Below are 13541 nucleotides of genomic sequence, written 5' to 3' on the forward strand. Positions count from 1 at the left end.
GAAATGATAAATGGATAATGTCGACAACCTAACTAGATATCCTGGGAGATGGTGGACGGACCGGGTCCATAAGAAACCCTACCGGGAACGTGGTCTCTCATATCGGACGGGGTATAGAGACTTTATGTATTTTGGCGCCCATACCGGACGGGGTATGGAGATGACCCGTTTCACCCTCATACCGGACGGGGTATTGAGGTTTATGGTTTTAGCGCCCATATCGAACGGAGTATGGGGACGACCCTGGAATTAAGTTATTAATGTGAATGGTTCACGTGTAGCGGGGAACCCCCTATGGATCCCCATGGATATTAGTAGGCTGATAAAAGAGGAAATTTATTGTCTGATGATTGAAATACAAAAGTATGATATGTGTTATGTTAGAGAGTGTGCATGATCTTATGATGTTTATGATGTTATTATTTCTCATAAGCTCTTTTCATGAATCTCACTGAGATAAGTGGACAGTAAAGATTATTATTGATAAATGAGTTTGTTATAAATTATGCTCTATTTGTCATTTTTGTTTTCTACCAACCTTTACTTCTGTGACAGTGATATAGTGTAATGTCTTTACTGGGTTAGTGTAGCTCATTTTTTACTTAACCATTTTAGATCAGGAAGACTTGGTTCTCGAGCCCGTCCCGCAAGAAAATAGCGAGTAGATGTCTAAAGATTTCAAAGTTTTATTTATAACATTCATCTCTAGTGTTTACTTTATTTAGTTTATTCTTTCATACGTTTAGTACGTTTGGATTATTGTGTAAGAGATATTAATCAAAATTTTTATTCCGCTTCCGCACTTAGAATTTTTATTATATATACATTTTCTTTTAAAATTCCAGGGCTGTTACACTTTGCCCACGATTTTTAGCTCACCCACCATCCTTTTTGTTTAGATATGGCCATAGAAAGACTCGAAATTAAATTTCGAGCAGGTATGAGAGAATTTTACTTTTTTTGGCGATCGGCAGTGGCTCCGATGCGGCGGCAGCCGGGGGTTGGTCTTCTTCTCCGGCGAGGACAGGTGCAACTAGAGTTAGGATTTCCCTATGATGAGATATTTAAATACTTATCTCGCATCGATCTGGGACGTCCGTTCGCATCGACATATAGTGAGGAGAGTCGTCCGATCGTTGCCTGTTTAGGCTGATTGCGTGGGTGAATCTGGACCGTTCATTGCGATAAATCTCGTTTGTCCGATCGCGCCTAAAGGAGTGATGCATCTAAGTTATTCACATGCGTGGGCCGTCGGATCACTGGGCACACAGATCACCCGTGTGGCACTAATATCAGCGTGTTTTGCGACGGAGCGTACTCTGGTTCGTTGTTGCCGCTGACTGGGTCATCCCATGTGGTCGAATTTCTCTTTTTTGCATTTTAACCTTCTATTTCTAATTTTTCTTTTAAAAACGTTATCAAAACTCAAAATTTCACCCATTTTCTCCAAAATTACTTTCAATTTTTTTCCTAACTTATTTTTTTCAAAAAAATTTATAAAATTAAATTAAAATAATATTTTTAGTTATTTATATATATTTTATAAATGAGAAAATTTATCCGAGATCGAATTCTGAGGTCGGATATTACATACATTGAGTTGATTTAGTTCGAATTTAAGTTACTTTAATTTATTTTTATTTTAATCAATTTAATGTCTGATACATGATGTATTTGTTCACTTGATATTGAATTAATTTTTTGAGGATGATCTACTATACTTGCTTGTTACTAGGATTCTTGCATGTTACCCAAATGTTATACAACAATTGTTATATTTACGTGTGGTTTAATGGCTAATATTCTTATAAGAAAAAAAAACTAATACTAAAATAGTTTAATAATTAATATTCTTATATTTTATTTAAAAGTAATTAGTATGAATCTCAATGAATACGTTAAATCTGCTACTTTGCGTGTGTTTTGTGTTAGCAATGATTAATTTATAATATTTAATTTAATAAAATTAAAAATATAATTTACTAATATGTAAATGATGCTGTAATAATAAAGTTTGGCTAAATATCAGCAAATCTATTACATTTTTAGATGCGAAAAATATTATCATGATATTAAATTTTTTTTTTAATTGAGATAACCGTACTTAGTTAAAAAATAACTTAGACATATCAATTAATATATATTTACGGAGGAAATAACAATTTTTCATGAAAATTAAATATTAAAAATTCATAAAACATATTTATAAATAAATTCACACATAATATTCCAATTAAAAGATTATACAAATTGACTTTTATAAAAAATTTATATAGAATTTGAAATATATTATTCTAAATCAACTTAAAAAATTAATTGTGGAGTAATAAATTTTCTTCTTAAAAATTCTAAATTTATTCTCTACATATCCTTAATTGAGTTATTAATTAGTCAAATTGTTTCTTCAATAACCAAGAGTTGCAATTTGGCAGCAGTCCCAAAAACCCAGTTAAGAATTAACTGGCATCAATTATTTGCTATTGAAAAATAGCTAGAAAAAAAAAAAAACAGAGCAGCTCCAAATTTATGGGTCTGCTGTCCCACTTAATTCAAAAAAAAAATAATTGAATAAATCTGGTTAGATTATAGAGTACATTATGATCTTTTGTCATTTACACCAAGTTGAATCTTCCCAAATCAAAGAATTAATTAATTTTTTGTTTTAAAAAAAAAAAGATTGTCTCATATTTTTTTAAAAATATATATATTAAAATTTTAATTAATTATGACTACGTTAATTAATAAATTTAATTATTTTTTTATTTAAAAATATAATAAATTTACTGAAAGATAGTGCAATTTACTTATAATAATTTTATTAATATATCAATAAGTTAAATTTTTATTTATATTGAATTATGCTACCTACCACTATTAATCTATGATAAATTTTAAATATTTAATAAAATTTAAATTTATAATTTTAGAATAAAATAAAAGGGTCTTAATAGTCTCATCAATATTAAATTAAGTGTGTGTACATACGTAGTTGGTGAGTATCGTAACAGCTGGCTATGAAGTAAAAAAATCAATTACATTTATGTGAGAAACAACATGATATGTACTATTCAAAACTAAAGAATTCATGCTTGTACGATGAAATTTTGTATTACATACAAATTAATAATTAATTTTTTAAAAAAAATAAATTAGAATATGTCATTAGTTAGTATTAGTTTACTTAAATTTTATTCGCATAATTTTTAATAAATATTTAAAATTAACCCATCGTAATTATTAAAAATTTCAATTGTATCTATAAATTAGAATATTAATTTAAAAAATATAAGATTCATCAAATATAATAATTAATTTATCAAAAAAAAAAAACAGTGTCTTAATAATAATATACTATTTAGTTAGAACCCACATTGTACGTGATATTTAAGGATTAACGAAACTACGAATTGCTTCAATTTTTTCTTCTTCAAAACCTTTCAATTCCTCAAGACCTAAATTTCTCATCTCCTCCACAATTTTCACAAACCTCTCGTCTTTCTCACCTTCATATTCACTCAATATTTTTATTATTTTCCCAACATTAAAACCGTACCTCCGAAGTTTCTCTACCTCCAACTCGCTTCCACCTGCCATTATTGCCCCACACGCAGCTCCACACGCGTGCAACCTACCTTCCTTTTTCTCCACCGCTCGTTCATTCCGCTCCCTTTGACTCGATCCGCCGTCGTTTAATGCACTCTGTTGTAACTCATAGTACTGTCCCTCCACCACTCCTTGCGACCCAAACGCACGTGTGATCTCAACAATCACACGTAAGATCCGCTCCGAGTTGTTTCGGATCGGGTCGCCGGATTGGGCCAGCAACTCCATTGCAAACGGTACAATTCCATCTGAAATTAGAAGCTCTATATTCGGGCCGTATTTGTGATGGATCATTGCGGGCTTCCGGTCGGGTCTGTCCGTCAAATGCATGTGCTCGTGAGTGTAGGAAGCAGCGTGCATGAGGTGTATGGCGGAGGCTGCGGCGATGGCTTGGTCCCGGTGGCCGCCGACGAGCTCGCACGCAGCGATGCAGAGGACGGGCGCTGCGGTTCGAGGGGCGGCGAAGATTAGGTGGTGCATGGGCTCGTAGACGGGGAGCGGGTGTCGGATAAGAATGGCTTGCTTGAGATGGATTTCAATGGCGGCGTCGGCGGTGGTCCGGTAAGACTGGCTGGAAGAGGTGTTGACCATCATCGGCGCCGAGGAAGATGGCCGGCGGCTTGGAGAAACGGTGGTAGTGAAGCGGAACAGAGCTCCTGCCATGGAGGATAAAGGAAAGACAAACAGAGGGAAAAGGAGGAAGACGAAAGGACAGAAAGCAACACCAATGGAAGAGGTTAATTTGCCTGGAGCTCTTTTGTATATATATATATATGTATTTATATTTGTGGGAAGAGCATGTAATGTATATATATATATATTTTTTGAGGATAGTATATGCTTGTATGTATGTGTATATAGAGGGGAGAGAGCGAGAGAGAGAGAGAGAGAGAGAGAGAGAGAGAGAGAAGTCTTCATAATCATAATATATATAATAATTATAATTAATATACTGTTATTACAAATTATTAATAATTATAATTAACATGAATGAATGATAAATAATCATTTATATCCCGTACGCATCATTTTAAAACAAATTAAGGAATATTTTATATCGTCATTAGATTACAAATTTAGGCACGTGGTATGGTAATTTGATTTTCAAAATGTTAAATAAAGAGTAATAAATTAATTAAAAACATGAATTCAATCTAAAAATTTAATAGTTGAAAAAATAAAACACTACAGAATAATTTTGAATCTGAAAATAACACGTGATAACTTCAATTTCAACATGAAATTGTTCAAAAAATAATATTTTTATTGGCCACATAATGGCGGGGTGGGTACGGCAAAAAGATATTTTCTAGTCACAGTCGGCAAAAACAGTTTTTTTATAAAAATAAAAAATAATAATAAATACATTCATTAATTATGTACTACATGTACAATAATTCTGAAGCAATACATCCACTCTCATACCTACTGTAATGTCCTTACTTCTTTTTCTTCAGCAGCGTTACTTATTACCCTACTAGCATTCGTGACATAACATGTATCATTCAAATTATTAAAGTTACTCCAATGTATATCTATCAATAGGGTATCTTATAATTTCACAAATTCTCATTTTAAAATGAGTTACTTGCTATTAACTATATAAGTATTCTGTTTCACTATTCAAATTCTCTATTTTGTCCCCTTTACGCGCTAGGTTCAGAAGCATGCAGCTCTGGTCTAGCTTCCAGTACTCCATCATCTGTAAGTGATATGTAATGAGTATACACAAACTCACTAAAGTAAATTCAAATAATAAACATAGCATGTAAATCCAGTTAAATGCCTACTCTCCTAGGTCCCCACTTTCATTTTGTCACGTCATTTTTTCTCCCCCCACTCTTTTCCTCTTATTCACCTACCCCTATTGTAATTACAACATCTCCTCAAAGAAAATCGTCAGCTCTCCCATTTCCTATCATGTGAAGTCACCACGTTAGGCCACCCCAACATTACCCAACGTACCAGCCCACTCGACCCTGACCCGACCACTCACCCACACTATTACTCCCAGATAAAAACCTCCCAGCCGTCACCAATATCGGTGACCCCTTTTTGTCACCAATCTTCACAATTTATATTCGTCCCTTTTTAATCTAGACCGTCAATCGCGTTTGATTTGGACCATCCGATCGCGATTACATAGGGAGTGAATCTGGACCATTCATCGCGATCTGATCTGTGTCGTCCGATCACGTTTAAATAGGAAGTGGATCTAGACTATTGATCGTGTTTAAATCTGACCGTCCGATCGCGTCTGGGAAAGGAACGCATCCAAGTCATCCATGCACGCAGGAATGAATCTGGATCGTCCGATCACGAGTACGCGGATCGCCAGCGTGGCCTCCCGCATGACACCGCGTCAGTGTCCCTTGCCATGTGGCGCGCTTCGGTCCTACGTGACATAACTTTTCTAAATTACATTTTGACCACTCAATTTTTGATTTTTCTTTCAAAAATACTCCCAGAACCTAAATTTTCACCCATTTTTTCCAAAATTATTTTCAATTTCATCCTCCACCTATTTTCCTTCATTTTTACATTAAATTAAAATTTATAAATTAATTTTAAATACATTAAAATTAATTGGGCATTACAGATGAGCTCATTCCTGTTTCCTGTTTTGTGCGATTTTTTCACTATTATGTTTATCATTCTATTTTCTACAGGTTGACCAAAGAAAAAGTCCAGCCACGAAGGTGAGCCGGTGGAGCCACTGCACCAAAAAATTTTGCTGCCGATAGGTTTTTATTTTTTGACTTTTTTGGACCAACCGAGACCTCTTAACGTATTTTTCCGCAGAGATGGATATAAAACCGATCAAAACCAGCCAAAATTACTCGAAAATGGTCAGGTCGAGGTAAACCGCCGTCGCAAGTGGTAGTGCCATTGCCAAAGCATGGCCGTGTTGCCATGCCAGAATTCCAAAATTGGTCGGAAAAGGTTGTTAACACCGATTTTAGATTTTTTGAGGTATTTTTAGGTACGTAAAATGTGTTTTAATCTCCACAGAAAAATTCAAGAAATTTGGGACCGCCAATAGGTGTAGTAGAAAGTTTAGTATTTCGGATATCGATTCGGGTAAGAATCCTTCATCTTATTATCTGTTATTGAATTGAAGCTTAATAATCGGTAATATGATATTTTATATGATTTAGAAAACTTTGAGAATAATTACAGGTTACCAATGGAGCCAGAAATCGGTTAGTCATTTATTTGTTATCCTATTTAACTAATTATTGAATTTATAACTTTAAACATGTGATGATATACTGGAATGGTTAAATGATTCAATTGTGCTTCCTTGATATATATATTGCTTGTCTTACATGATTTATAGTTAATTTGTGAAATTGGTAATCAATATACAAATAAAAAATTATTTGGTCATGTGAATTAATGAATGGTAGCCTTACTGGATATCTTGAGAGATAGTGGACGGACCGGGTACATAGGGAGCCTTACCGTGAACGTTGCCTCATATTGGACTGGATACCGAGGATTGGTATTTTTGGCACTCATACCGGACGGAGTATGGGGACGATTCATTTTACCTTCATACTGAACGGGGTATTGAGGGATGGTATTCTTGGTGCTCATATCAGACGGGGTATAGGGACAGCTGGTTAGTTGATAATGTTGAATAATGGTTCACGCATAGTGAGACATCCCTATAGGCCCATAGGGATATCAGTAGCCAGATAAAGATGGAAAATTACTGTTTTTGCTCACTTGAATATAAGATTAGAATGTTATTTAGGTTATTATCTCTATAGGTCAATTTTGAAAATCTTACAAACGGTAAATATATACAATAAATAGGTTTTTATGATAAATAAATTTACTTAAATCAAAAGTTCTATTTGTTGTTTTTATGATTTTTTACTAATATTCAGTTTCTATATCGGTGAATAGTGTGATATTCTTATTGAGCTAATATAACTCACCATTTCATTAGTTATTTCATATCAAAAGAAAGAATACCTAAATCCCAATTAATAAGAGGGTTGTGAATAGTTCACCACCCGAACTCCATTCAAAAGCTAGTGAATGTCGTCCTAAGATGCTCAGTTATTTACTTTTTGTTTATTTCTTTGATTTTTGTTTGTTTTTTTAGAAGGGACATTCCTGTATTTTTTAGAAGGGACATCCATGTATCCCTATTAGGTATTTTAAATTATTGTGTCAGGAATATAAACTCTAACTCTATTATTTCTCTTCGTATTCAATTCATATTATTATTCCCTTTTAAGTTTCGTGCCTCTACATTTATTTCGTCAAAATGTAATATAATCTAAATCGATAATTAAAAAAGTTGTTAAATTATAAATATACACATATTTTTTTAAAAAGAAAATAAAGGCATCTATATTTACATTATATAGATATATATATATTTACTACTTATGATTAAATTAAAAAATCCCAAATCAGAAGAGATCAACAATCTTGGGGGAGGGAGTACTTGTTCTTAATTATGACTTTGTTCAAGCCCCTGTAGTCAATATACAACCTCAAGGACCCATCATCTTTCATTGCGAACATGACTCTAGTACCCTAAAGAGATATACTGTGTCAGATGAACCTATTATCCTGTAATTATTTGATATATTTTCTCAATTTTTTCATCTCAACATGACTCATTCGGTAAGAAACAACTGAAATAGGTTGGGTGTTAGATAAAAGATCTATGGTGGATTTAACTTCTCTATCCATCAGCAGTCCTGGTAGTTCATTAGGGAATACGTCTGGAAAATCTCGAATCACAAGAATCTCTTGAATGCAAATTTCTTTCTTAACCTTGCCTAACGTAGAAAAGAATAAATGGATTAAAGCATCAGATAAACAATGCAGTTACCGTGAGGAAATAATATCTAAAAATTTTATTAATTTGTGAAGAACTTTTCGTTAGGAAGGTTGAATATAAGTTTTTTATGAAAATAATTCACGATAGCGTGATATGCCACTAATCAATTTATTCTAAAATTACATCAAAATCTCTTGTATCTAGTGCTGTCATGTCTACATTTAATTTTCTATCTGCTATTTCTACGATACAAACTTTTTATATGACATTCTCTAATAGTGTCTCATTCTCAAGTGTAGACACAAACAACACAGAATTAAGGCTTTTAGGTAACACATTTAATTTTTTTTAAAAGCATGTAAAACAAAAGAATGTGAAGCACCAATATCAATTAAAATATATACAAGGTGGTTACAAATAGTGTACGTATTCTGTATCACATCTAGGTTAGCTTCAACATCCTACTGGGTGAGGGTATAGGCTCTGCCCTAGATTGAAGGTCTGGCTTGATTCTGATTTCGCGGACACTCTCTCACGTAGTGCTGGACAATTCCACATATGTGGTAGGTATTATTAAGGCAATAGTAAAGTCAGTTCTGATGATCATTGCCACAGTGTTGGTAAGTCTTGTTGCATCCTGTTGTCGGGGCCTGAAGGAAAGTTTGAATCACGGACCTAGGTCTCTTGTTCTCCTAAATTGGCGCAGTAAGTGCTGGCTTGTAATGTGGAACCGGGGGGCTTGGAATTGCCCACGGCTGGAGGAAAGATGTAGAGATTCCTTTCTATCAACTGTGCCTTGGCCAAAACTGCTGAGTAGGTGCTGAGTTCGAATATATACAGTTGCTACCTGATCTCATACTAGAGGCTCCACTCAAACTTCATTGTCATTCTGCCTTCATCCATCATACTCCGGAGAGTATTGGCCCAACCCAGGAATTTGCAGGCATACTCAAACATTGTCATATCATCCTGGACCAGGTGTGCAAACTCCATCTCCTTCAAATACTGAAGATATTCTAGAAATTACTCTACATTAAAAGCTATTAGGATATGTTCTCAGGTGATCGAAATGGGTAGGGCAGCCTGCTTTAGTTGCCATCAATGACCTGCCTCACCTACGAGTATGTAAGTAGTAACTATGACCTTCTATTCGGGAACCCCCTAAGAGTTGTGAATGTTTTTTCTTTCTCTACCAACCAGTATTCATATTCTTTGAGAGTGGATGTCCCTGCAAAAGTAGATATGTTAAGTCTCTTATACCTTTCAATGTAGCTTGGGTCCATCACGAGTGGAACTGGGTCTTGTTAAAGATGAGCTAGATTATGTTGGGGAGGGATCGAGTGACCCTGTGGCAGCACCTAGTTGTATAGTGAGGACATCAGGTTGTGCTGTGGCGGTGTCAGATGATATGATGGAGAAGCAGAGTTGTACTGAGGTGGCACTAGATCTTCTCGTTGCAGGAATGACTTATATTGTGGCAGGGGTGGAGGGTCAGGCAGTTCCCTCATCTCTTCCCTGGCCTGCTCCCTTCCCTTCAATTTTTTTATCTTTGTGCTTCTAATCCTTTTATGGTGCAAGTCGATTGAAGAAAATCCCCGACCGCCCATCTTCTTCTTCTTCAACGAAGGTAAGTGTGGCTAGGGTTCCCTGGGATGCGACATTTAAATACCCCCCCTGTATCGATCTGGACCATCCTTGCAGGGACAGGTAGCCCTCTCTCATCCGTCAGATCGCTTTTATTTAGGGAATAAATCTGGACCATTGGACTTGCTGGCACGCAGATTGTCCACGTGGCTTCCCAAGTGAATGCGTGTCTATGTGTCTGCCATGCGGAACACGACGACCAGCCGCGCTGCTAACGTGGCAGTCCATGTGGCCAAATTTTTATTATTTTTACTTTTACCCTAATTTTTCAAATTTCTTTTCGAATGATCTATTTTTTCTTTAGCCATGATTTTTGAAAATATTTTTAAATACATCAAAAATACATTTTTCTTTAAAAAATTCAACAAAAAATTAAAATTAAAATTTTTTAATTTATTTTATTATTATGATTTTATTTTTTCGGGCCTAGATTCCGGGCCCAAGTGTTAAATATCATGATACCGCTGATTGTTACTACAAAAGACTTGTATTCAAGATCCCTAATAAAAAAACCTTTTACCAATTAATAAAATCTCAAATATTGTTGGTGTATGGAGATAGTTTATTGAATTTAATTGTATACCATTGATTTAATTATTCCTTTTACGCGCTAAGCAAACCTAAGAAAAAGATTTGCATTTAAAATATTCCTGTCATTCGAAACTTTCCTAATGCATTCCCTGATGAACTACTGGGCTACTAGTAGATCAAAAGGTAAAATTTTCTATTGATCTATAACTTGGCACCCAACCCATCTCAGTTGCCCCATACCAGATGAGCTATGTTGAAATGGAGGAACTAAGAAAATAAATCAAAGAGCTGCAAGAGAATGGTTTCATCTTATACAATATATCTCATTGGGGTACTGGAGTCACTTTTGCAAGGAATAACGATGGGACATTGAGGTTGTGTATAGACTACATAGACCTAGACAAGGTCACAATTAAGAACAAATACCCCTTCCCCAGGATTAACGATTTTTTTAATCAGTTACAGAGTACCGAGATTTTTTCATAAGATCGACTTACGTTCAGGATACCATCAAGTAAAGATAAAACTAGAAGATATCACTGAGACAGCCTTCAAAATCCAGTATGGACATTATGAGTTTCTTGTCATGCCGTTTGAATTGACTAACGCACCCGTAATCTTCATAGATTTAATGAATAGAATTTTTAGACCATTTTTGAATCAATTTGTCATTGTTTTTATTGATGACATCTTGGTTTACTCTAAAAACAGGGAATAATACATTCAATATCTGACCCAAGTCTTATAGATTCTCAAAGAAAATAAATTATAAATAAAACTGAGTAAATGTGGGTTTCGGCTTAAACAAACTTCTTTCATGGGGCACATAATATCGAAAGAATGAGTGTCAGTAAATCCCAATAAGATTAAGGCCGTGACAAGTTGGAAGCTAACTACAATAAAAGAAGTTAGGACTTTCTTAAGTATGGCAGGTTATTACCGCAGGTTTATGGAAGAATTCTTGAGCATAGTAGCTCCCCTGACATGACTCATGAAGAAAGATGTTAAGTTTGAGTGAAATGAGAAATGTAAAAGAAGCTTTACAAAACTCAAAAAGAGACTGATTACTGCACATGTGTTGGCATAATGAAAATCATAGCTTATGGGTCCAAACAACTGAAAACTCATGAAAGGAATTACCTCACTCATGATTTAGAGCTTACCATAATTATTCATGTTTTAAAGACCTGATATCATTACTTATATGGAGAGATGTTTGAAATCTATTCAAACCATAAAAGTCTGAAACACATATTCACCCAAAATGACTTCAATAAGTGTTAGAGGCGTTGGATAGAACTTATTATAGATTATATTTTTTTTTTATACTTTTTTCATTCTCGACCATTTTTAACCATTTTTGTTGTAAATTAACCCAAGAAAATCGTAAGCCAAGAAAGAGGAGACGCACATCTACTATTGAAAGCCAAATCCGATTTCAGTAAGCCCGTTCGCCTCCTTTTATTCCCTTTCCCTTCCCTTATGCACTGACAATTCGATTTTTCATTCACATCAAACAAAAAAAAAGAAAGAAAGAAAAAAGGAAAACAATGAAAACCGAGGGTGAAGAGAATCATTGCGACCGGTGGCTGCAAGGAATAACATCATCATCATTCAATCTATGTAAGAATACCTCAATTCCTCCCTTCATAACGGTTTAATCGAAGCTCGGACTAAATAATAATAAATATATATTTAATTATTCAAATCTAATCGGCGTTCTGTGTTGTTTAATTCGATCTTGCAGGTTGTCGATGGAGCTAATAAACTCATATTTATCGTTTTAGTTTATTCTGCCCATTCTTAATTTATTATACATTTATTCTTTATTTTTATATTTATTTTACTTTTTTTTTCATTCTCTATGCATATCATTTAATTTTTTATCCCTATTTAGTTTATCAATCATGTATTTATATTTATTTTATATGTTTATTAAGAATCGATGTGTTGATCAATCCCTATAGGCCCCCAGCGATACCAGTAGTGGGAATAAAAATAATATGACGGAAATAGAGATAGTAAGTGACCCTAGTTTGGGTAAGACGGTAAAAAATTAATCGTATTTTTATTATGTCCCTGAATATATCTTAATGTTGTGTATGAATGTTGTTTGATAAAAAAACAAGTAATAAAATGGTTTCCGTAAAAAAAAGAAAGGGTGCGACCACATCAAGATTATTTTTAATTAAAAATATATTTTATTGGTTGTTTTATAATTTTTCTACAACTCTTTAGTTATTGTGTTGTTGTTAAGGTTTTTGATATTTTTATTGAGGTAGTGTAGTTCACCATCTTTTTATTAACTATTTCATATCGAGACGATCAAGATCCAGACCCCGAACAATGAGAGAATAACTATGACATTATTCTTTTTCGCTTTGCCATATTTAAATTGAGATTAATTATTATTTTCTATTAGTTTTCTTATTTTAAGTTCTAAACATTCTAATAGCACTTATTTAGGTATTTTAAGTTCATTTGAAAAAAAAAATGTAACATTTAAATCTTTTTTTTCCTACGCAATGATAATTTCAGTATTACTATATTTTATAATTAGGCTAAATACTCGAAATCTTTAATAGAGGTTTCAGACTTTTACACAATTATACTCGCAAGATGATAAAGAATTGAAATATGAAAAATGAATTATTATTAATTTATAGAACTTAATTAATTGTTATTACAATTATAGTTATAGTAGTTGGCAATTACAATACGTATATAAATCTTTTGAGTTGGATTTTGGTTTCATAATTACATATTCACATGTTATGTCACATGCGTGCATTACCTTCCAAAACGCTTGTCTTCATCATTAATTGCTTTTTCAATCTTATAATTATCCCACAAATATTTCATTGTTGACTATTCAAATTAAATTCTTAAATATTCAAATCCTATACGTAGTAATTCAAAATTGAAGCACACCACATCTTAAGTACTTATTCTAAAG

General features: G+C 33.7%; 1 protein-coding gene across 1 annotated transcript; it reads right to left on the reverse strand.

Annotated features, from left to right (window-relative positions):
• Positions 1–3333: 3333 nt before the first annotated feature.
• On the reverse strand, positions 3334–4466 carry LOC110820609 (heterodimeric geranylgeranyl pyrophosphate synthase small subunit 2, chloroplastic-like). Its single transcript, XM_022050128.2, has one exon. The coding sequence runs from the start codon at positions 4264–4266 to the stop codon at positions 3385–3387; it is 882 nt and encodes a 293-aa protein (XP_021905820.2). The 5' UTR covers positions 4267–4466; the 3' UTR covers positions 3334–3384.
• Between the last annotated feature and the right edge of the window lie 9075 nt (positions 4467–13541).

The sequence above is a fragment of the Carica papaya genome, chromosome 4 (assembly GCF_054855325.1).
Source record: "Carica papaya isolate Zhongbai chromosome 4, ASM5485532v1, whole genome shotgun sequence".
NCBI classification, from domain to species: Eukaryota; Viridiplantae; Streptophyta; class Magnoliopsida; order Brassicales; family Caricaceae; genus Carica; species Carica papaya.